A 22,164-nucleotide genomic window follows, 5' to 3' on the forward strand; every position below is an offset into this window, starting at 1 on the left:
TCCCTCTTGACCCTAAGTAGAACGAATTCTAGGTTGGTCAAAAATTATTTTTTGATTTCATTAGAAAGTTTTACGCACACATCGGGAGCCGGGCACAGAAAAACTCCTCTCAACTAGGCGAGCATCATAGAGTGAATGAGTGCATACTGAAATGAGGAACACGGGGAGGGGGAGGGGGGAATCGTGGGTGAGAGGGAGCAAGGTCTTTTTTAATCCCAGAAGAACTTTTGGCAACAGTGCAGGGACCGATGTACGGCATTCTGCACACGCACACCAGAGTCCCATTGTCTGTTGAGCTGAGCTGAGACTCAGGCAAAGCCGCAGCGCACCAAAAATACTATTTCTATGTCATTCCCAACATGCTACTGTCAGTCACCGTCGTGCTTAAAGCTGCATTAACTGGGGTTTTATTAATAATGTATCTATTTGTGTGCTTTTTAAATGGCCATTGCTTGCTGTAGGCTATGCTAAATGTAATGCAAGGAGTAAATTCCAATAGTGTAATATGTTGATCGTGCATGAAGTCTCTTCAACTCTCTGACGTGTGCAACCGCCCATCATCCGCTGCTCGCCATAAAACTGTAGTGCTCGTCATCAAGAGCTATGTGCACTCCAGGTACGTCCTGATCTGTTAGCCCATGGACTGGCTGTTTTTTAGTTTTTTTTTACATAAGCATGTCGTCATGGGAAAACATATATTCTTTACCATTTGTGCTTCTTTTTTTTCTTATTTGTTTAGGGCAATTTTCTCGCAAGCACACAGTGACCAAGATAGTTATTTAGACACGTGCTTATAAACGTGCCCACCTTGACTGTCAAATCAGATACATGATGTCTGCCTCTGTGCCACGTGCACGCCACTCAAAATGGTATGATTAGGTTTAATTAGCCTAATCATGACGCATATAGGACCTATTAGCGCAGATCACAATGAAAGTGAGCAGTTTGAGGAAACCTGGAAGAATGAATAGATTACTATATTAGGGCCAGAGGTTAGTCCAAGCAGATTATAAAAATCGATGGTAACAATTTTGAATGTTGACATGGGGTGGCGCTCGAACATCTCCAAATCGCTATCCTATCCTACTCCACTCTTGCTTAAAATTAGTATTTTTATCAGCTAATATGTCCTCCTGTCTGATAAAAAAAAAACGGTTATATACTAATGACTGTATATAACAATAATAAAAACGAATACAAAAAAAACAGAAACTAAATATATCGAGCTATTTTGGATATAAGTAGGCTAAAATGAGTCTGCCTTTTTCAGATTTAGGCTATATGAAAATGTTCAGCTAATAAATTGAGATAAAATAAGCCTATGATGAGTTATTGTCCTGAGTGTGACTGTCGGGTGTGTGACTGTGACTGGAGCGTGGTGCATGCGTAAAACTTTGCACCTATTGACGCTCCGCGGTTCACGACGGATGAAGACAGCGGAGAGTGGACATGTCAAAGAGACGCTGATGTAAAAGAGACAGCCACGGTAGTGGCGCGGGGACGTCTGCTATTAGAGAATGCCACTGCAATCAAATGTCACGCGTGCATTAGCTCATAGCAGTAAACACGTTTTTGTGCCGCTTGTTATGTGTCTAGTTTTTAACCTTGAATCATAATTTTGGGCCTATATTCAGCTCCCGCGATTAATTAGAAAATGCCTCTTGTACAGAATCAACAAGCCGGAATAATTTTGACAGAAACTCCTATAGGTACGGTATGTGTGCGCGAGGTCAACGGCATGGTTGCAGGAAAAAAGATAGGCTACTTGGTGCAATATATGTTTGTCTGTAGCGTATTAGCTAGTATGGCTACTGTAGGTTACGCTGACTGTTTTTCTTTGTGTGCTGTTGTCAAAATCCTGAAGAAAGGTACAATTTGTCACATTGTCAGGATAAATAGATAGGATGTAATACTATCTCTGTGGGAATGAAATGTGTTTGACACGAGCAGGTCAGTGCTTGATTAATATGGGAAAGCCGCTAGTTTACATTAAGTATTTTCAGTTCTTCCTGCTCGGCCACTGCAGGTGTAGCCAGGCAGCATTAGATACAATCGTTGGCGATTCTGTTTTTGTTACTTTGCCAACAACATTCACACACCCACGGCACAGTTATATTGTATTTGTGTTTCTTACAAAGTAGTTCTATAAGATGTTATTACCATGCAATCATTAATTAATTACATGGTTATAACAACACGTGCACCTGATTCTACATCAGACAATTCGAGCGCTTGGACTATAAGGTTCTATCTGCATTTTTGTCGAAATGTAGTTATTGACATAGCCTTGTTCAGTTCAATTCTCTACCTATATAGCACTCTAAATACCCCAATTCATGTTCTTAAGTACAAAAGAATACTAGATAAAGCCAATTACCTCAGAATCAGAAACCTTATAGTCCTCTCGAATTGTTGATATCACGAAAATCACCATTAGGCCTATAAAATCAAAAGTAGGATCCAACAAGGCCCAGTATTATCAAAATGTATGCTACCATGCATCATCAACATATAATCGATCATGTTAATAATGAGAAGCAAATTATCAATGTCAAGATGATAAAATATCTCAACTACACATGCATGCATTTTTAATGGAATGGAGCGAGGGGAACAACATGGTTAGTTTAATCAAGGCCTTAGATTCCTTGGTTTATTACACAGCTAACCATAATACACTGCTATTGATATTTACCTATCAGTTGAAGAGGCGTGTGTTATGACAAACACAGGAATACTACTGTCAAAAACTATATTTTAGTACTTTGTTAATTACATCACTGTTAATACAATCCCAAAAAAGTGTCAGAGGCAGCAGTCAGGTTTTCAAGAGCACTTTCAGTACCAAGCAAAAACAGATATGATGATCTGTTTAAACTACCTGAATATTGAGGGTATATACATGTATATTGAAGGTATATAGAGGTATATTGAGGGTATATAGAGGTATATTGTTGGTATATAGAGGAATATTGAAGGGATATAGAGGTATACTGAGGGTATATAGAGGTATATTGAAGGGATATACAGGTATATTGAGGGGATATCCACGTATATTGAGGGTATATACAGGTATATTGTCTAACACTGTGTACAGTGGGGAAAAAAAGTATTTAGTCAGCCACCAATTGTGCAAGTTCTCCCACTTAAAAAGATGAGAGAGGCCTGTAATTTTCATCATAGGTACACGTCAACTATGACAGACAAATTGAGAGAGAAAAATCCAGAAAATCACATTGTAGGATTTTTAATGAATTTATTTGCAAATTATGGTGGAAAATAAGTATTTGGTCACCTACAAACAAGCAAGATTTCTGGCTCTCACAGACCTGTAACTTCTTCTTTAAGAGGCTCCTCTGTCCTCCACTCGTTACCTGTATTAATGGCACCTGTTTGAACTTGTTATCAGTATAAAAGACACCTGTCCACAACCTCAAACAGTCACACTCCAAACTCCACTATGGCCAAGACCAAAGAGCTGTCAAAGGACACCAGAAACACAATTGTAGACCTGCACCAGGCTGGGAAGACTGAATCTGCAATAGGTAAGCAGCTTGGTTTGAAGAAATCAACTGTGGGAGCAATTATTAGGAAATGGAAGACATACAAGACCACTGATAATCTCCCTCGATCTGGGGCTCCACACAAGATCTCACCCCGTGGGGTCAAAATGATCACAAGAACAGTGAGACCGAAGTAACAAAGCCTACCATCAGTAACACACTACGCCGCTAGGGACTCAAATCCTGCAGTGCCAGATGTGTCCCCCTGCTTAAGCCAGTACATGTCCAGGCCCGTCTGAAGTTTGCTTGAGTGCATTTGGATGATCCAGAAGAGGATTGGGAGAATGTCATATGGTCAGATGAAACCAAAATATAACTTTTTGGTAAAAACTCAACTCGTCGTGTTTGGAGGACAAAGAATGCTGAGTTGCATCCAAAGAACACCATACCTACTGTGAAGCATGGGGGTGGGAACATCATGCTTTGGGGCTGTATTTCTGCAAAGGGACCAGGATGACTGATCCGTGTAAAGGAAAGAATGAATGGGGCCATGTATCGTGAGATTTTGAGTGAAAACCTCCTTCCATCAGCAAGGGTATTGAAGATGAAACGTGGCTGGGTCTTTCAGCATGACAATGATCCCAAACACACCACCCGGGCAACGAAGGAGTGGCTTCGTAAGAAGCATTTCAAGGTCCTGGAGTGGCCTAGCCAGTCTCCAGATCTCAACCCCATAGAATATCTTTGAAGGGAGTTGAAAGTCTGTGTTGCCCAGCGACAGCCCCAAAACATCACTGCTCTAGAGGAGATCTGCATGGAGGAATGGGCCAAAATACCAGCAACAGTGTGTGAAAACCTTGTGAAGACTTACAGAAAACGTTTGACCTGTGTCATTGCCAACAAAGGGTATATAACAAAGTATTGAGAAACTTTTGTTATTGACCAAATACTTATTTTCCACCATAATTTGCAAAATCATTCATTAAAAATCCTACAAAGTGATTTTCTGGAAAAAAAAATCTCATTTGGTCTGTCATAGTTGACGTGTACCTATGATGAAAATTACAGGCCTCTCATCTTTTTAAGTGGGAGAACTTGCACAATTGGTGGCTGACTAAATACTTTTTTTCCCCACTGTATGTCTTCCAGGATCATTCAAACAGAGGAAACGGAAGTCCATCATGGTCGCTATGATGTTGCTCATTGTGTCTGTACTCATCCTTATCTTTGGACTGGCAGCCACCACCAGGACACAGAACATCACCGTCGGTGGCTACTACCCTGGAGTCATTGTAAGTAGCAGTCTAACATCTTACTGTCTTAGAGACATGTCATACCTCAACGAAAAGAGGATAACACTACGAATGCATTTTGATGCAGTTATAATGCATCACAAGACTTGTCATGAGTATTTGACCCTCTTTTAATGGCTTATAATCATCTCGATCCTGACTAAATACCAGCCATTTTGAAACAGTTGAAATGTTGATACACAGAGTGACATAACATATTAAAAGCTTGATTCTTATAATACATTATAAATATTTTATACATGCTTATACTTGTATAATTAAATAATTATACAAGTTATAAACAAGAAATTCCGTCACAGGAAAAATAAATGTATTAGTTACTATTCCATTCTATTCTACTCTATTCTGTTCTACTCTATTCTATTCTACTCTAAAGCGCGTTATGCCTGCAGACTTTAAGTAACTTTATGTGTTGCCGAAAGGAGTACTGCATACCATCCAGGGTAATATGCTCTGGCTGATGTAAGCTCTCTTTTAGATGCTTTTGAGTGCTAATTTATGATGGACTCTCAGAGGGTGGCATTTCCCCCACATTCATTATTTAGCATTGTTGTCATTAGAGGCTGAAACATGTACTCATCATCCATAAATTGGCTTCAGAGACCCCTTCTATATAACCCTCAGCATTCTGCCTCAGGAGAAAGCAACAGTGGTGATCCTATAGAGCTTATGTTATTATATTGTAAGCCTTATTCTAAGACATTATAAAGACTCATGCATGCTTATAACAAGTTATAAAGAAGAAGCTCCCTAACAGGAAAAATACATTTCCTCTGTTTTATTCTATTCAGTGTGGATGATGATTAGGCTGTCTCTAAGAAGAAATCATCTATGGTCATTCATCTGAAGAAAGACCAGTGAATCATATTTCAGATACAATAATAGGCCAGGTATTTAAGAACAGTATTGGCTAGGATAGATCAAGAAAATGTTATTGTGAACTTGTGTGAATAGAGCTGAGACTGGATGTACTTCCACCACATTCATCTTACTGGGTGATCAATATCACGATCATAGATATGGGCCCTGTTCGAATACTTCAGAAATGCATCCTTCCTTACCTTCCTACCAGTGATGTAGCGGTAAAAAATAGGTGGGTAAACTCTGATCACCGGTCGTGGTGAAAAAAGTAACACTCACTATACTTTGAATGGCTTTTTCCGCAAAAGGTGGGTAAACTGTTACAGATCTGTGATTACTTCCATGAAGTAATCACAGATCTGAATTTGTTTAATTGATGAAAGTAATAAGGTGGTGATCTTGAACACTTGCCTCAAGGAAACAAGGAAGGAAGGATGCATTTCTACAGTATTTGAACAGGGCCATTTTATTATTTCTGGGGAATGGTCATTTGGGTGAACCGAATGGAAGGGCCACTTCCTGATCCTGAGGGTCTCACAGAAGTGAAGTGTTGTGTTGTAATTGCTGTTGATCTCTATTACCGTTCAAATGAATTTCCTATTTAGTCCAGTTCCACTGGCGCCCTAACAACAGTCTGCTCTTTTTTCAGCTGGGCTTTGGCTCCTTTCTGGGAATCATCGGAGCCCATTTGATAGAAAACAAGAGGCAGATGGTAAGAGGATTATATTACGCCTGCACTTCCGTATCAGTTTCTATGCTACGGCTCTATATCTCTCTGCAGACATACACCACCAATAACCTAATTCAATTCTTCAAGCTCCATTCACTTGACATAGACAAAATCCAAATTGCGGTCTTCATGTGGCATGGACACACAACCACAGCTACCTTCTCTAGCAGAATGTCACAGTTGGCTCACAGGGGTTTTAGCGTGGCTATCAGAACATAGTTCCTAGGCCTTCTTGTGAGATGCACCCAGAAATAGACATGTGTAAGAGGAGGAGGACAGATGTCCACGCAGGAATGTAGAGAAGGAACTGCAGATGAAGGGTGGTGCCAGGGGCATAGCCACTCCCCATAGCCACTCCCCATAGCTCCCGAAATGAAGAATGAGTGTGTAGCGTGACAGCCTTAACACACAGAAACTACAGGGGGAGTGGCTATGGGGAGTGGCTGGACGACCGGGAGACCCATGGGGCGGCGCACAATTGGCCCAGCGTCGTCCAGGGTAGGGGAGGGAATGGCCGGCAGGGATGTATCTCAGTTGGTAGAGCATAGCGTTTGCAACGCCAGGGTTGTGGGTTCGATTCCCACGGGGGGGCCAGTATGAAGAAAGAAAAAAAAATGTATGCACTAACTGTAAGTCGCTCTGGATAAGAGCGTCTGCTAAATGACTAAAATGTAAATGTAAAATGATACAGTGGAGCTGTTGCCACCCTAGTGCATTCATCCCACATAATACAGTGGAGCTGTTGCCACCCTAGTGCATTCATCCCACATAATACAGTGGAGCTGTTGCCACCCTAGTGCATTCATCCCACATAATACAGTGGATCTGTTGCCACCCTAGTGCATTCATCCCACATAATACAGTGGAGCTGTTGCCACCCTAGTGCATTCATCCCACATAATACAGTGGAGCTGTTGCCACCCTAGTGCATTCATCCCACATAATACAGTGGAGCTGTTGCCCAAAAACAACATATGGATATATCCGGCACCATCCACACATGTATACATGATTTTAGAGAATGTCAACATTTGGAAATATTGTTGTTGTTGATGTTGCCAAGCATAGATGGAATAGATTCCCATGGAAGGAATCTTGGCTCAGAGACAAGTCCCTGCAGTTGCTGGTAGCTTTTGAATGTGTGGTGTCACTGGCTACTGCTTCCTTCCTATCCTCTCCTCCCAGGGAGGGCTGTAGAGTGTTGTAAAAAGGATGGGGTGATGTGTCATTGAATACATGCTGTCTTACTTTGAGGAGTGAAAGGACTTGAGGGTGAGGGTAGCGGTGCCTGAAAAGAGCTGGGCAACTTGCCACGTGGGGCGGGCACCGCAGGACCTAGGTGACAGTGAGAGCACTCTATCACTGTTGTCCTCTACCCACCCCCAATATACACCCACACCCTCTCCCCTCACCGGGAACATTCATACTCACACACCCAGGGCACGCTGCGTTCTCAATGACTTGGTTTACACATGTCCTCACACGCTCATATACGAACACACGCACATATGCAAGAACACATTTCATGTGCGCATACACACACACATCATGCACACACACACATGCTGTAGTAGATCATACATAATGTAGTAGATAATACATAATGTAGTAGATAATACATACTGTAGTAGATAATACATAATGTAGTAGATAATTCATAATGTAGTAGATAATACTGTAGTAGATGAAACATAATGTAGTAGATAATACTGTAGTAGATAATACATAATGTAGTAGATCATTCATAATGTAGTAGATAATACTGTAGTAGATAATACATAATGTAGTAGATAATACATACTGTATTAGATAATACTGTTGTAGATAATACATAATGTAGTAGATAATTCATAATGTAGTAGATAATACATACTGTAGTAGATAATACATACTGTAGTAGATAATACATAATGTAGTAGATAATTCATACTGTAGTAGATAATACTGTAGTAGATAATACATAATGTAGTAGATAATACAAAATGTAGTAAATAATACTGTAGTAGATAATACATAATGTAGTAGATAATACATAATGTAGTAGATAATACTGTAGTAGATAATACATAATGTAGTAGATCATACATAATGTAGTAAATAATACTGTAGTAGATAATACATAATGTAGTAGATAATACATAATGTAGTAGATAATACTGTAGTAGATAATACATAATGTAGTAGATAATATTAACAACACGGAGTGCCTGGATACAGCCCGTTGCCGTGGTATATTGGCAATATACCACAAACACCAGAGGTGCCTTATTGCTATTATAAACTGGTTACCAACTTAATTAGAGCAGGAAAAATAAATGTTTTGTCATACCCATGGTATAAGGGCTGATATACCACGGCTTTCAGCCAATCAGCGTTCAGGGGCTTGAACCACCCAGTTTATAAAATGTATTATACAACGGTGGGTCTAATCCTGAATGCTGATTGGTTAAAACCACATTCCAGACGGTTTCTATTTAAGTGATAATGCCAGAGAAGCCGGTGTTTGGAGGATATATTGGCACGGGTGTTGTTAGGCCCAAGACAAAGTCGAGGGCTGGCAAACCGTGCCAATAGATCCTCCAAACACCGGCTTCGAGGGCATTATCACTTTTATACAACAGGTTACCAACATATTCAAATAATGATTGACATATTTTCATTAAAAACTATTTCATCCTTCCACAAGATATAGTCCCGACACAAATCTAGGGTTGCTACCCAAGCCGGCTGGTCGTTCATTCTATCGGTTCGGTTGCTAGAGACGCGAGCAACATAGTCGTTCAGTCTTTTTGTTCTGTATCCAGTTGTTCGCTCTAAATGTTTCATTGCCATACTGGCTGGCAACGTTTTTATCCCTTGCTTGCTAGCTAGCCAACTACGGCTAACTTACAGTCACGTCAAAAAGTGCAGTCAGAAAAACAGCAAAGTAGCCGGATTTGCATTTGGTTTAAGCTGTTTTCTAGTGACATTTATTTACCAACAACAAATCTAACACATTCACTTCAAACTGAAGCTGGAAAGACTGCATACTAGCTGCACGTTTCATTTTTACCTTTTTTCAATTGACATTTCTTTGAATACTGTATATCCATAAAAATGATGCCAGCTGATTCATGATTTCGGCTGGCTGAGAATCGCTGCCTGCCTGTCTGACTGTCTCTTCCCGACTCCCGACACGTTCATTACTATGGGACAACTGGAGATCGAATTTGAATATTGGAACAATGTTGCAAATGTCAGAGAGACAGACAGCAAGGTTTATACAAATCTCCGCTGTTGAAAACTAAATGTTCGTTTAAAAGAAATGTGAGATAATGTCTCGATGCTTTTTATAGTGGAGCTCAAGTTTATAAATTGCTTGGCTGGGATGATGAGAAAGTGGATTGCACAGTCAGATGGAACAGAGTAAATAGGCATTTTAACGTCATAGATTTAGCCGGTGGTAATTTGTGTAATAGACACCGGTTGGAATGCGGTTTTAACCAATCAGCATTCAGGATTAGACCCACCTGTTGTATAATCCACAAATTACCACCGGCTAAAGAAAAGGTATAATCTTCGTAAATGATATCATAGGTAGGACTGGTGGAGTTATGTCGCACATGTTCCTAACAAAAACATATGGAAATGTCTGCTCTACCCAAAATTACAACCAAATAATTGCAGTATTACCGCAAAAATGGAAGAGGCAAGTGGAAGGGGGAAAAAGTAAGGAACTTGTCTGTCGGCCCTGCATTAATGAACATAATTGGTTAAAGAAAATTGTGATACATAAAAACGTATACCAGTTTCATTTAAGGACCGAAGGATTGACAGCCGTCCCATATAGATTGCAAAATAGTTGGGAAGAGATATTTGACGTAACGATTCCATGGCATAGTGTTTATGAACTGATATGCAAAACGACACCGGATTCAAAACTTAGAATTTTTCAATTTAAATTATAATACAAAAATTCTTGCTACAAATAGAATGTTATTTATATGGGGGATGTAATCTTCCCAGTTCTGCAGATTTTGCTGCGAAGAGACAGAATCATTCGATCATTTGTTTTGGTACTGTCCATTTGTAGCTTGTTTTTGGACACAGGTCCAGGAATGGCTGAAGGATTGCAATATTTACCTGGAGCTAACCCTGCAGATAGCATTACTGGGTGATCTGAAAAGTCATAGTCAATCGATCAATAATATAATAATACTTTTAACAAAAATGTTTATTTTCAATTTACAATCTGTAGAAACAATGAGAATAGAAGGGTTCAGAACTTTTGTGAAACATCACAGTACAGTTGAAAAATATATGGCAAATAGAAATCCAATATGGATGGTGTTAAGAGATAGATGGGAGGTGTTGAATGGAGCTGAAGGATGGGACTAATAACAACTAACAACAACTAATAACAACAAGATAACTAATGTAAAGCATACTGTGTCCATAATAAGTATATAGGTTATAGGTTGAGAGCTTTTGTGAAAGAGCACAGTTAGAAAGATATGGCATATAGAAGCAAACAGGATGGACATCATGAAAATCGTCACGATCGAGGTAAGGAGTAGACCAAGGCGCAGCGTGATGAACAAACATACTTTAATTAGTTAAAGTTTAAACTCAATACAAAACAAGAAACGACTCGTGACGTCCAACGGTATCAATGACCGAACACGGAACAAAAACCCACAAACCCAAAGGGAAAAACATACAGTTTAAATATGGCTCCCAATCAGAGACACCCAGCCAACAGCTGACACTCGTTGCCTCTGATTGGGAGTCACTCAGGCAAACATAGAATTAAACACAACAGAATTACCAACATAGAAATACACACATAGAATGAACACACCCTGGCTCAACATAATGAGTCCCAGAGCCAGGGTGTGACAGTACCCCCCCCTAAAGGCGCGGACTGCGACCGCGCCTCAACTAAACAAAACAGGGGAGGGCTGGGCGGGCATACCTCCTCGGTGGCGGTTCTGGCTCCGGCCTTGACCACCACCCTCCAATACACCCCCCATAGCGCCCCTGGTCCAGTCTGGCCCCGCCGGCTGGAGCCGAACTGAACTTAGCAGGAGCGGTTAGCTTCAGCTCCATAGTGGAGCAGTTGACCGGTACCTTACCAGGCACCGGTGACCCAGGCACGGGTTGTGCTGGACTGACGACGCGCATCCCTGGCTTGGTGCGTGGAGGAGGAACGGGCCTTACCAGGCTGACGACGCGCACCCCTGGCTTGGTGCGTGGAGGAGGGACGGGCCTTACCAGGCTAACGACTCGCACCCCTGGCTTGGTGCGAGTGGCAGGAACAGGCCGGGCCGGGCTGGCGACGCGCACCGTAGACTTGGTGCGAGTGGCAGGGACAGGCCGGGCTGGGCTGTCGACGCACACCGTAGGCTTGGTGCGTGGAGCAGGGACTGGCCGGACTGGGCTGGCGACGCACACCGTAGGCTTGGTGCGTGGAGCAGGGACAGGCCGGACCGGGCTGGCGACGCACACCGTAGGCTTGGTGCGTGGAGCAGGGACTGGCCGGACCGGGCTGTCGACGCACACCGTAGGCTTGGTGCGTGGAGCAGGGACTGGCCGGACTGGGCTGGCGACGCACACCGTAGGCTTGGTGCGTGGAGCAGGGACAGGCCGGACCGGGCTGGCGACGCACACCGTAGGCTTGGTGCGTGGAGCAGGGACTGGCCGGACTGGGCTGGCGACGCACACCGTAGGCTTGGTGCGTGGAGCAGGGACAGGCCGAACCGGGCTGTGGAGACGGATAGGAGCCCTGGAGTGAAGAGCGGCCACAACCCGTCCTGGCTGAATGCCTACCCTCACACACTCTGTGTGAGGCATCCGCACAGGACGTACAGGGCGGTGTATCCGTAACCTGGTGGCCTCCAGAATCCGCCCCTTTTTTGCCTCCGTCAGCCCCGTCGTCCATGCCGTGTGCCCCCCCCTAAAAAGTTTCTGGGGTTGCCTCTCGACCACCCGACGACGACCCTGATCACGCCATTGCTCCTCTCTACGGCGCGCCTCCACCGTCTCTTCTCCCGGCGCTTCCTCCCATGTCCAGCCCAAGAGCTGCCCCTGGACACGCTGCTTGGTCGTTGCATGGTGGGTTTTTCTGTCACGATCGAGGTAAGGAGTAGACCAAGGCGCAGCGTGATGAACAAACATACTTTAATTAGTTAAAGTTTAAACAATACAAAACAAGAAACGACTCGTGACGTCCACGGTATCAATGACCGAAACACGGAACAAAAACCCACAAACACAAAGGGAAAACAGACAGTTTAAATATGGCTCCCAATCAGAGACAACCAGCCAACAGCTGACACTCGTTGCCTCTGATTGGGAGTCACTCAGGCAAACATAGAAATCAACAAACTAGAACCCCCAACATAGAAATAAACACATAGAATAAACACACCCTGGCTCAACAAATAGAGTCCCAGAGCCAGGGTGTGACAAAAATGATCGGAGAGGTTGAGGGTAGAGGAAGTTCAGGAGTAAAAACAAACAAAATAGAATTATTGTAAAATTGACTGTGTCCATAAAATGTATATAGTATGTATAAGCTGGAAGTAGAGGCCTAAGCATTGTTGTTCACTAGTTTACTCCAATTAGGGAAGGGGTGGTGGGGTTGGAAAGTAATAAAGGGAAATATATATTTTTTTAAAGGATATGTATATATATACACTGCTCAAAAAAATAAAGGGAACACTAAAATAACACATCCTAGATCTGAATGAATGAAATAATCTTATTAAATACTTTTTTCTTTACATAGTTGAATGAGCTGACAACAAAATCACACAAAAATTATCAATGGAAATCAAATGTATCAACCCATGGAGGTCTGGATTTGGAGTCACCCTCAAAATTAAAGTGGAAAACCACACTACAGGCTGATCCAACTTTGATGTAATGTCCTTAAAACAAGTCAAAATGAGGCTCAGTAGTGTGTGTGGCCTCCACGTGCCTGTATGACCTCCCTACAACGCCTGGGCATGCTCCTGATGAGGTGGTGGATGGTCTCCTGAGGGATCTCCTCCCAGACCTGGACTAAAGCATCCACCAACTCCTGGACAGTCTGTGGTGCAACGTGGCGTTGGTGGATGGAGCGAGACATGATGTCCCAGATGTGCTCAATTGGATTCAGGTCTGGGGAACGGGCGGGCCAGTCCATAGCATCAATGCCTTCCTCTTGCAGGAACTGCTGACACTCTCCAGCCACATGAGGTCTAGCATTGTCTTGCATTAGGAGGAACCCAGGGCCAACCGCACCAGCATATGGTCTCACAAGGGGTCTGAGGATCTCATCTCGGTACCTAATGGCAGTCAGGCTACCTCTGGCGAGCACATGGAGGGCTGTGCGGCCCCCCAGAGAAATGCCACCCCACACCATGACTGCCCCACCGCCAAACCGGTCATGCTGGAGGATGTTGCAGGCAGCAGAACGTTCTCCACGGCGTCTCCAGACACTGTCACGTCTGTCACGTGCTCAGTGTGAACTTGCTTTCATCTGTGAAGAGCACAGGGCGCTAGTGGCGAATTTGCCAATCTTGGTGTTCTCTGGCAAATGCCAAACGTCCTGCACGGTGTTGGGCTGTAAGCACAACCCCCACCTGTGGCCCTCATACCACCCTCATGGAGTCTTTTTCTGACCGTTTGAGCAGACACATGCACATTTGTGGCCTGCTGGAGGTCATTTTGCAGGGCTCTGGCAGTGCTCTTCCTGCTCCTCCTTGCACAAAGGCGGAGGTAGCAGTCCTGCTGCTGGGTTGTTGCCCTCCTACGGCCTCCTCCACGTCTCCTGATGTACTGGCCTGTCTCCTGGTAGCGCCTCCATGCTCTGGACACTACGCTGACAGACACAGCAAACCTTCTTGCCACAGCTCGCATTGATGTGCCATCCTGGATGAGCTGCACGACCTGAGCCACTTGTGTGGGTTGTAGACTCCGTCTCATGCTACCACTAGAGTGAAAGCCCTGCCAGCATTCAAAAGTGACCAAAACATCAGCCAGGAAGCATAGGAACTGAGAAGTGGTCTGTGGTCACCACCTGCAAAACCAGTCCTTTATTGGGGGTGTCTTGCTAATTGCCTATAATTTCCACCTGTTGTCTATTCCATTTGCACAACAGCATGTGAAATGTATTGTCAATCAGTGTTGCTTCCTAAGTGGACAGTTTGATTTCACAGAAGTGTGATTGACTTGGAGTTACATTGTGTTGTTTAAGTGTTCCCTTTATTTTTTTGAGCAGTGTATGTATGTATATGTATTTATATGTGTGTATGTGTATATATATGTGTATATATGTATATGTATATATATATATATATATATATATATATATATATATATATATATATATTTGCGAGAAGAAAACAAACATGGGGGATTGGAAGTGATGCAGACAATTACATTGATTGAAGTTACAATCTATCTGCAATATTAAAGCTGATCTACCTCCTATAATTAACACAAAGAAAAAAAAAAGGTCAAACAAAACGAAGTGCAGCTAGTTTGCAGTCTTTCCAGCTTCAGTTTGAAGTGATTGTATTAGCTGTGTTGTTGGCTAGCTCCTCTGAACAACAGTGTCCTGACGAGTGAGCACATTTCTATGCCAGGCGAAATCGAGCCTCATTAACTCATTGTTATGGATGTATCCAAATAAATGTCACTAGAAAACAGCTTAAACAAATGCAAATGAGCTACTTTGCTGTTATTCTGACTGCACTTTTTGACGTGACTGTAAGTTAGCCGTAGTTGGTTAGCTAGCAAGCAAGGGATAAGAACGTTGCCAGCCGGTATGGCAATGGAACATTTAGAACGAACGACTGGGTACGTCCATAGATACAGAACAAAAAGACTGAACGACTGGGTCGCGTCTCTGGCAACCAAACCGATAGAATGAACGACCAGACGGCTTGGGTAGCAACCCTAGATTTGTTTGGGTAGCAACCCTAGATTTGTGTCGAGACTATATCTTGTGGAAGGATGAAATAGTATGAATAAATTCATCAAAATAATGTTTTTCATGAAAATATGCCAATCATTATTTGAATATGTTGGTAACCCGTTGTATAAAAGTGATAATACCCTCTGAAGCTGGTGTTTGGAGGATATACACCCGTGCCAATATATCCTCCAAACATTGGTTCTCGGGCATTATCACTTAAGTAGATAATACATAATGTAGTAGATAATTCATAATGTAGTAGATAATACACAATGTACAACATTAGATGCAGAACAACAAACACAATCATTTATTCATGGGATGAGAAATTCTTTCCTGAGGTGACTTTCCAATGCAAGGTAATAAGTCAAAAGGTCTGAGTGGATAACTCTTTGTTTCTCTCCTCACTCATTGTTTCTCTTACAGCTGGTGGCGTCCATTGTGTTCATCAGTTTTGGTGTGGTGGCTGCATTCTGCTGTGCCATTGTGGATGGGGTGTTTGCAGCAAGACACATAGTGAGTAGCAGTACCAAGCAGAGCCAATAAGCTCTAATGGACAGATACCATGCTGTCATATGGAATATCAATGTTTTGGTGTTATTACACAGTAACCACACTAGTAACTGATTTCATATATCATCTGACCATTGCCACTTATTTTCAATTATATCGTTGTTTTTGTACCTTTTCTATATTTTCCATGATAAATTATTAATTACATACTGGTTACTAACGTATAGAGTAACTATATGACATAAGTGAATTTGAAACTTGTGTTGTTGCAGTGTATTCTATTGGTGTGGTTGATGCTGTTGTTTCTTCTCTAGTGATGTGTAAAACCTAAACAGTAGGATGAAATGTTTGTATGTTTTGTTACGCCCCAGGACCTTAGACCTTACTATGCCGGCCGCTGTGATTTCTACGCCAATTCAAAATCCTCTGTGGATTATGAGGACGTGAGTGCACACTTATTTCCTGTTGACTGTTCCTGTCCTCATTGTTGAAAGGTTGCCTTAAAGTTGTTTATATGTTGCCTTAAAGTTTAAAAGTTGCCTTAAAGTTGTTTAAACATTGCCTTAGAGTTGAAAATCCATCAGTTTCCCAATATAGAGAGCATGATCCATATGCGTTACTATGTGATAACAGTGACTACCTGTGTGAAATCTAGGTTCACTGCCAGACAGCGTCCCGCGCAACCTGTAGCCTACGTGTGAAGTCCAATACCTGCTACTGCTGTGACCTCTACAACTGTGGCAAGTGAGTTTTCCAAGCCTCTTTCACAAACTACCTGAGGGGCAGCTAAACTCAGCTCAATTTGATTGTTTTCTTAGTTTGATTATTTCCTTGTTTGCCTCAGATTAAGGTCATCACTGTTGGAAAAATGTAATTGTAAAAACTTTTTTGGACTTATGTTTCAGAGAACATCCTCTTTTGGGACATGCGAATAAAGATGTTTTGAAAAAGTTTAGGAAAACGTCCATGATTTGGAAGTAGGTCCCTTTCTTTTAGCCTCTTGAGAATCATTAACAACCCATTTTCTGTTGTTGTGGTTGATTTTAACAGTAGCTGTATAGAAGTCTTCCTGCTTGGAACACACCATGGGAATGAGTGGGTGCCCTCTCCTCACTCCTGCATGAAGACCAGTCCTCCTACCTGTCCCCTAGCGCTTACTCTCTAGTAGTTGTAGCTAGTTCCTCCATTGCAACTCAATTTGACAGCCAAAGGCCAACTTATTTTCATGTATTTATATTCTGTTGTCATTTTATATCGAAGAGTTTACACAATGAATGTGGTACAAAAAAAAAAACTTCTTGTGTCTCAAGAAGGTGTTTCTTACTTACTTCTGTATGTCTTAACTCTTTGTCCTTCCTGATCTTGTCCACCCACCTCTCCCACACACTGGCCCAGCCGTGTGGAGCTGATAGGGGGCTACCACGAGTACACGGAGGTGGGGAGCTGCGAGGACGTGGTACACCTCTACCACCTGCTGTGGTCCGTCACCATCCTCAACATCGTCGCTCTCTTCCTGGGCATCATCACCGCCGCCGTGCTAGGAGGCTTCAAGGACATGGTGAGACAAGCAGCAGGCCACATCTGGGTTGTGTTCATTAGGCCACATCCTAGCATTACGTTTTAAAGTCTTTTTCAACAGAAACGCAAGCAAGCGGTTCTTATTGGACAAGTACAGGTATTCCCTACTGTTTCAGTCCGCTTTCTTCCATTTGGTGCCTAATGAATACGACCCTGGGACGTATATAGTGTACTTAGTTATGTCAAATTGTTTGAAATACTTGAGCTGCGCTTGATTGAGTTTAACTTGGTACTGTGGAAGCAATGGAATAGTCCCAAACATGCAAACCTTAAGCTAAATCAATTTAAATGTATTTATTGGACTTATTTGACCCAGAGATGGAGGAGCAGACATGGTATAAGATACTGACCCAGAGATGGAGGAGCAGACATGGTATACAGTGGGGAAAAAAAGTATTTAGTCAGCCACCAATTGTGCAAGTTCTCCCACTTAAAAAGATGAGAGAGGCCTGTAATTTTCATCATAGGTGCACGTCAACTATGACAGACAAAATGAGAAAAAAAAATCCTGAAGATCACATTGTAGGATTTTTAATGAATTTATTTGCAAATTATGGTGGAAAATAAGTATTTGGTCAATAACAAAAGTTTCTCAATACTTTGTTATATACCCTTTGTTGGCAATGACACAGGTCAAACGTTTTCTGTAAGTCTTCACAAGGTTTTCACACACTGTTTCTGGTATTTTGGCCCATTCCTCCATGCAGATCTCCTCTAGAGCAGTGATGTTTTGGGGCTGTCGCTGGGCAACACAGACTTTCAACTCCCTCCAAAGATTTTCTATGGGGTTGAGATCTGGAGACTGGCTAGGCCACTCCAGGACCTTGAAATGCTTCTTACGAAGCCACTCCTTCGTTGCCCGGGCGGTGTGTTTGGGATCATTGTCATGCTGAAAGACCCAGCCACGTTTCATCTTCAATGCCCTTGCTGATGGAAGGAGGTTTTCACTCAAAATCTCACGATACATGGCCCCATTCATTCTTTCCTTTACACGGATCAGTCGTCCTGGTCCCTTTGCAGAAAAACAGCCCCAAAGCATGATGTTTCCACCCCCATGCTTCACAGTAGGTATGGTGTTCTTTGGATGCAACTCAGCATTCTTTGTCCTCCAAACACAACGAGTTGAGTTTTTACCAAAAAGTTATATTTTGGTTTCATCTGACCATATGACATTCTCCCAATCCTCTTCTGGATCATCCAAATGCACTCTAGCAAACTTCAGACGGGCCTGGACACGTACTGGCTTAAGCAGGGGCACACGTCTGGCACTGCGGGATTTGAGTCCCTGGCGGCGTAGTGTGTTACTGATGGTAGGCTTTGTTACTTTGGTCCCAGCTCTCTGCAGGTCATTCACTAGGTCCCCCGTGTGGCTCTGGGATTTTTGCTCACTGTTCTTGTGATAATTTTGACCCCACGGGGTGAGATCTTGCGTGGAGCCCCAGATCGAGGGAGATTATCAGTGGTCTTGTATGTCTTCCATTTCCTAATAATTGCTCCCACAGTTGATTTCTTCAAACCAAGCTGCTTACCTATTGCAGGTTCAGTCTTCCCAGCCTGGTGCAGGTCTACAATTTTGTTTCTGGTGTCCTTTGACAGCTCTTTGGTCTTGGCCATAGTGGAGTTTGGAGTGTGACTGTTTGAGGTTGTGGACAGGTGTCTTTTATACTGATAACAAGTTCAAACAGGTGCCATTAATACAGGTAACGAGTGGAGGACAGAGGAGCCTCTTAAAGAAGAAGTTACAGGTCTGTGAGAGCCAGAAATCTTGCTTGTTTGTAGGTGACCAAATACTTATTTTCCACCATCATTTGCAAATAAATTCATAAAAAATCCTACAATGTGATTTTCTGGATTTTCTTTCCTCAATTTGTCTGTCATAGTTGACGTGTACCTATGATGAAAATTACAGGCCTCTCTCATCTTTTTAAGTGGGAGAACTTGCACAATTGGTGGCTGACTAAATACTTTTTTCCCCCACTGTAAGATATTGACCCAGTAGGCAAAAACTAACAATTCTTAAAAAGTTGGCCAACCATTCTTAAAAGGTTGAAAGATGTTAATTAGTCATTTTAGGCATTTGATTTACTTAGGGTTTGCTCAAGATGAAAACGTAGCACCTTGGCCCTTAGTGTGGCCCTTAGTGTGGCCCTTCGTCAATCATTGGTGCGTGTGTGTGTGTGTGAGAGAGAGTGTGTGGGCACACCACTCATTGTATCTGTATGTGTTTTGGTCAGACGCCCATGCTGACCACTGACTCGTGTGAGTCAGAGCCCCTCCCAGCAGCCCCTGTCCCCACAGAGCTTCCAGCTCCCAGCACCTCCTCCTTCAACTGCTACTACAACACTGCCCCCTACCTGCCACCCTACACTGCCTATGACCTGCAGGTAATAAGCTACTAATACCCATCATTCATTATCCCCCACAAAGCCACAACTAACAGGAATAATTCATTAGGACGGAAGACTAACTTAAACTATGTGTGGGTAACTCCAACTCTTGAGGAGATCACGCGTTTATGTCAATGGTGAATATGCACGAAAATTCGAGTTACACTGTTGGATTTGAAGTTATGATTTTGTCCTCACTGCTTGACCATAGGATGAGTACTGTAGAAACCCCGGCTCATCTTCCCCCTCCTGTCTCTTCAGGGCTCCAGCATGATGTTCCCTGACTCTTCTGGCCTGTCTGATGAGTCCCAGTCGGGGGCCAGCCACATGTGGCCCACCCTGGTCCCCCCGTGCTACTCTCCACCTTACTGCCCCCCCGACGAGAAGCCCCCGCCATACAGCCCCTAGGAGAGAGGCTGGACCTGGGAAAGAACAGGGGAGGGCATCCGGTATCGTCTCCACTTTTGCCAGCTACATTGGCAACAAAGGGCAATGGGCATTGATGGGTGTTAGTGGACCTTGAATATTAACCTGTTTGAATGCGAGCTGCTGCTGCATCTAGCGCTCCAAACTGTTCCTGAGCAGCCAAGCCAGCCTGAGCTGTGTGGAATATAAAGATACAAGGAGTTAGTGGAAGAAAGAAAGAGCATGAGTCACTGATGTGACTAGAAGCCAGTGCTGTGAGGTATAATTCATCCCCCAATAAGTATAGCCTGTTAGGATTCAGCCCGACCTGGATGGAGCGGGGGATATTGCAAGACCCTGCTTGGCCTACACACCCTTTGCTCAGCAGACTCTCTCAGTTGGTGCCAGTTTGCTCCCTACCTCTTCCCCTTGGTCCTAACTCTTCCATGTTTGCATTTCTGAGGGGTCTGGATAACTATAAGCAGTGTAGTTATAAGCAGTGTAGTGGGTAGCCTACATCCTATTGTTTATACCTTACAGATCTGCAAACATCAAATGGTTATTTGATTTAATTTCATTAGGATCCCCATCTAGTCTTCCTGAGGTCCAACACATAACGAAAAAAAGACATTACAGACAAAAATACTCTAATTTACATACCTTTAAAAATATTAACACTAGCTAGGTTTCCATCCAATTGAGGACAGATTTTCATGCAAATATTCTAGAATCTACATAAAGAAAATATGCGAATTTTCCCCCCAGAGGTGTGTTTCCACCAAATGGACTTGTTGCGGATAAAAATCAGTGCGTGATGACTATTTACTTTTTCACTTAAGTTTACTGAATACATTTTTTAAGTTCAATGTGTTTCCATCGCATTTTCAACTATACCGATAGTTTTGTCACAAACACTGTTGCGTTAATGTGCCTACTCTGGTCTTGGCACGTGCGCTCTAGCCAACAGCTCGCAGATACAGTGCGGGTAGGCTAGTCTACAATTATGAGATTATTATGGATAAGAGCAAGAATATTTGTATTTGTCAAATGGCAGTCAAGCATCGATCATCATGTCACCAGTGTAAGACCCTCGATAGTTATTGGAAAGGAGCATCAAGATCACCATGCACTTTCACCACCCTGTGAAGTTCATCATAACTTATTTCATCTGTAGCCTAATAAACTGCATGGTTTCCCGAGTCGTAGTGGGAGGACCACACACCATATCATCGCGTGACTCCAAGTTGACTTTGATATATTTGCGCATAAAAGCGTTTCCACTGCCATTTCTCACATAATTAATTTTACAGACACAAAAAGATCCCACCATGTCGAACAAAGAAATGATCTGGTGGCATTTATACAATTGTACTGAAACATCCTGTTTCCTTCATAGCTGTCATGATTGTTTTTTATACAGTATGACTTTATACGCATAAAAACTGTGGATGGAAACATGGTTAGTGACATTACAGACTTGTATATAAACTACAACTAAAGACACATTTAATAAAACTAAATAATAATGTGTGGGTGTGTGTAGAGTGTGTGTGTGCATCGATCAGTTACACATACATGTCAGTACATACACACAACAAAGTAGGTCACATGGGGGAGAGGTGTTGTGCCGTGGCAATCATGGCTCTATATAATACTGTATGTTTCCTTTCATTTGTTCTGGACCTGGGAACTGTGAAGAGACCCCTGGTGGCATGTCTGGTGGGGTAAGTATTTCTGTCAGAGCTATATGTAATTGATGCAGTCAATCTCTCCTCTATTTTGAGCCAAGAGAGACTGACATGCATACTGTTGACATTAGCCCTCTGAGTACATTGAAGGGCAAGACGTGCTGCTCTGTTCTGGGCCAGCTTTTCTAGGTTCTTATTTGCTGCACTTGGCCATATCACCGGGCAATAGTTAAGTGATTAGA

At 42.8% G+C, this 22,164-nt stretch overlaps 1 protein-coding gene across 1 annotated transcript; it reads left to right on the plus strand.

Moving 5' to 3' along the window:
• The first annotated feature begins 1,415 nt into the window (after window positions 1-1,415).
• On the plus strand, window positions 1,416-21,764 carry LOC311107432 (transmembrane protein 255A-like). The gene is made up of 10 exons (XM_084149923.1): window positions 1,416-1,709; window positions 4,653-4,795; window positions 6,327-6,389; window positions 15,778-15,867; window positions 16,236-16,307; window positions 16,520-16,608; window positions 16,770-16,841; window positions 17,260-17,422; window positions 19,677-19,826; window positions 20,091-21,764. Exons 1-10 carry the CDS (start codon window positions 1,655-1,657, stop codon window positions 20,235-20,237), a joined length of 1,044 nt encoding a protein of 347 aa, XP_084006049.1. The 5' UTR covers window positions 1,416-1,654; the 3' UTR covers window positions 20,238-21,764.
• The last annotated feature ends 400 nt before the right edge of the window (window positions 21,765-22,164 follow it).

The sequence above is a fragment of the Coregonus lavaretus genome (assembly GCF_964263955.1).
Source record: "Coregonus lavaretus genome assembly, chromosome: 32".
NCBI classification, from domain to species: domain Eukaryota; kingdom Metazoa; phylum Chordata; class Actinopteri; order Salmoniformes; family Salmonidae; genus Coregonus; species Coregonus lavaretus.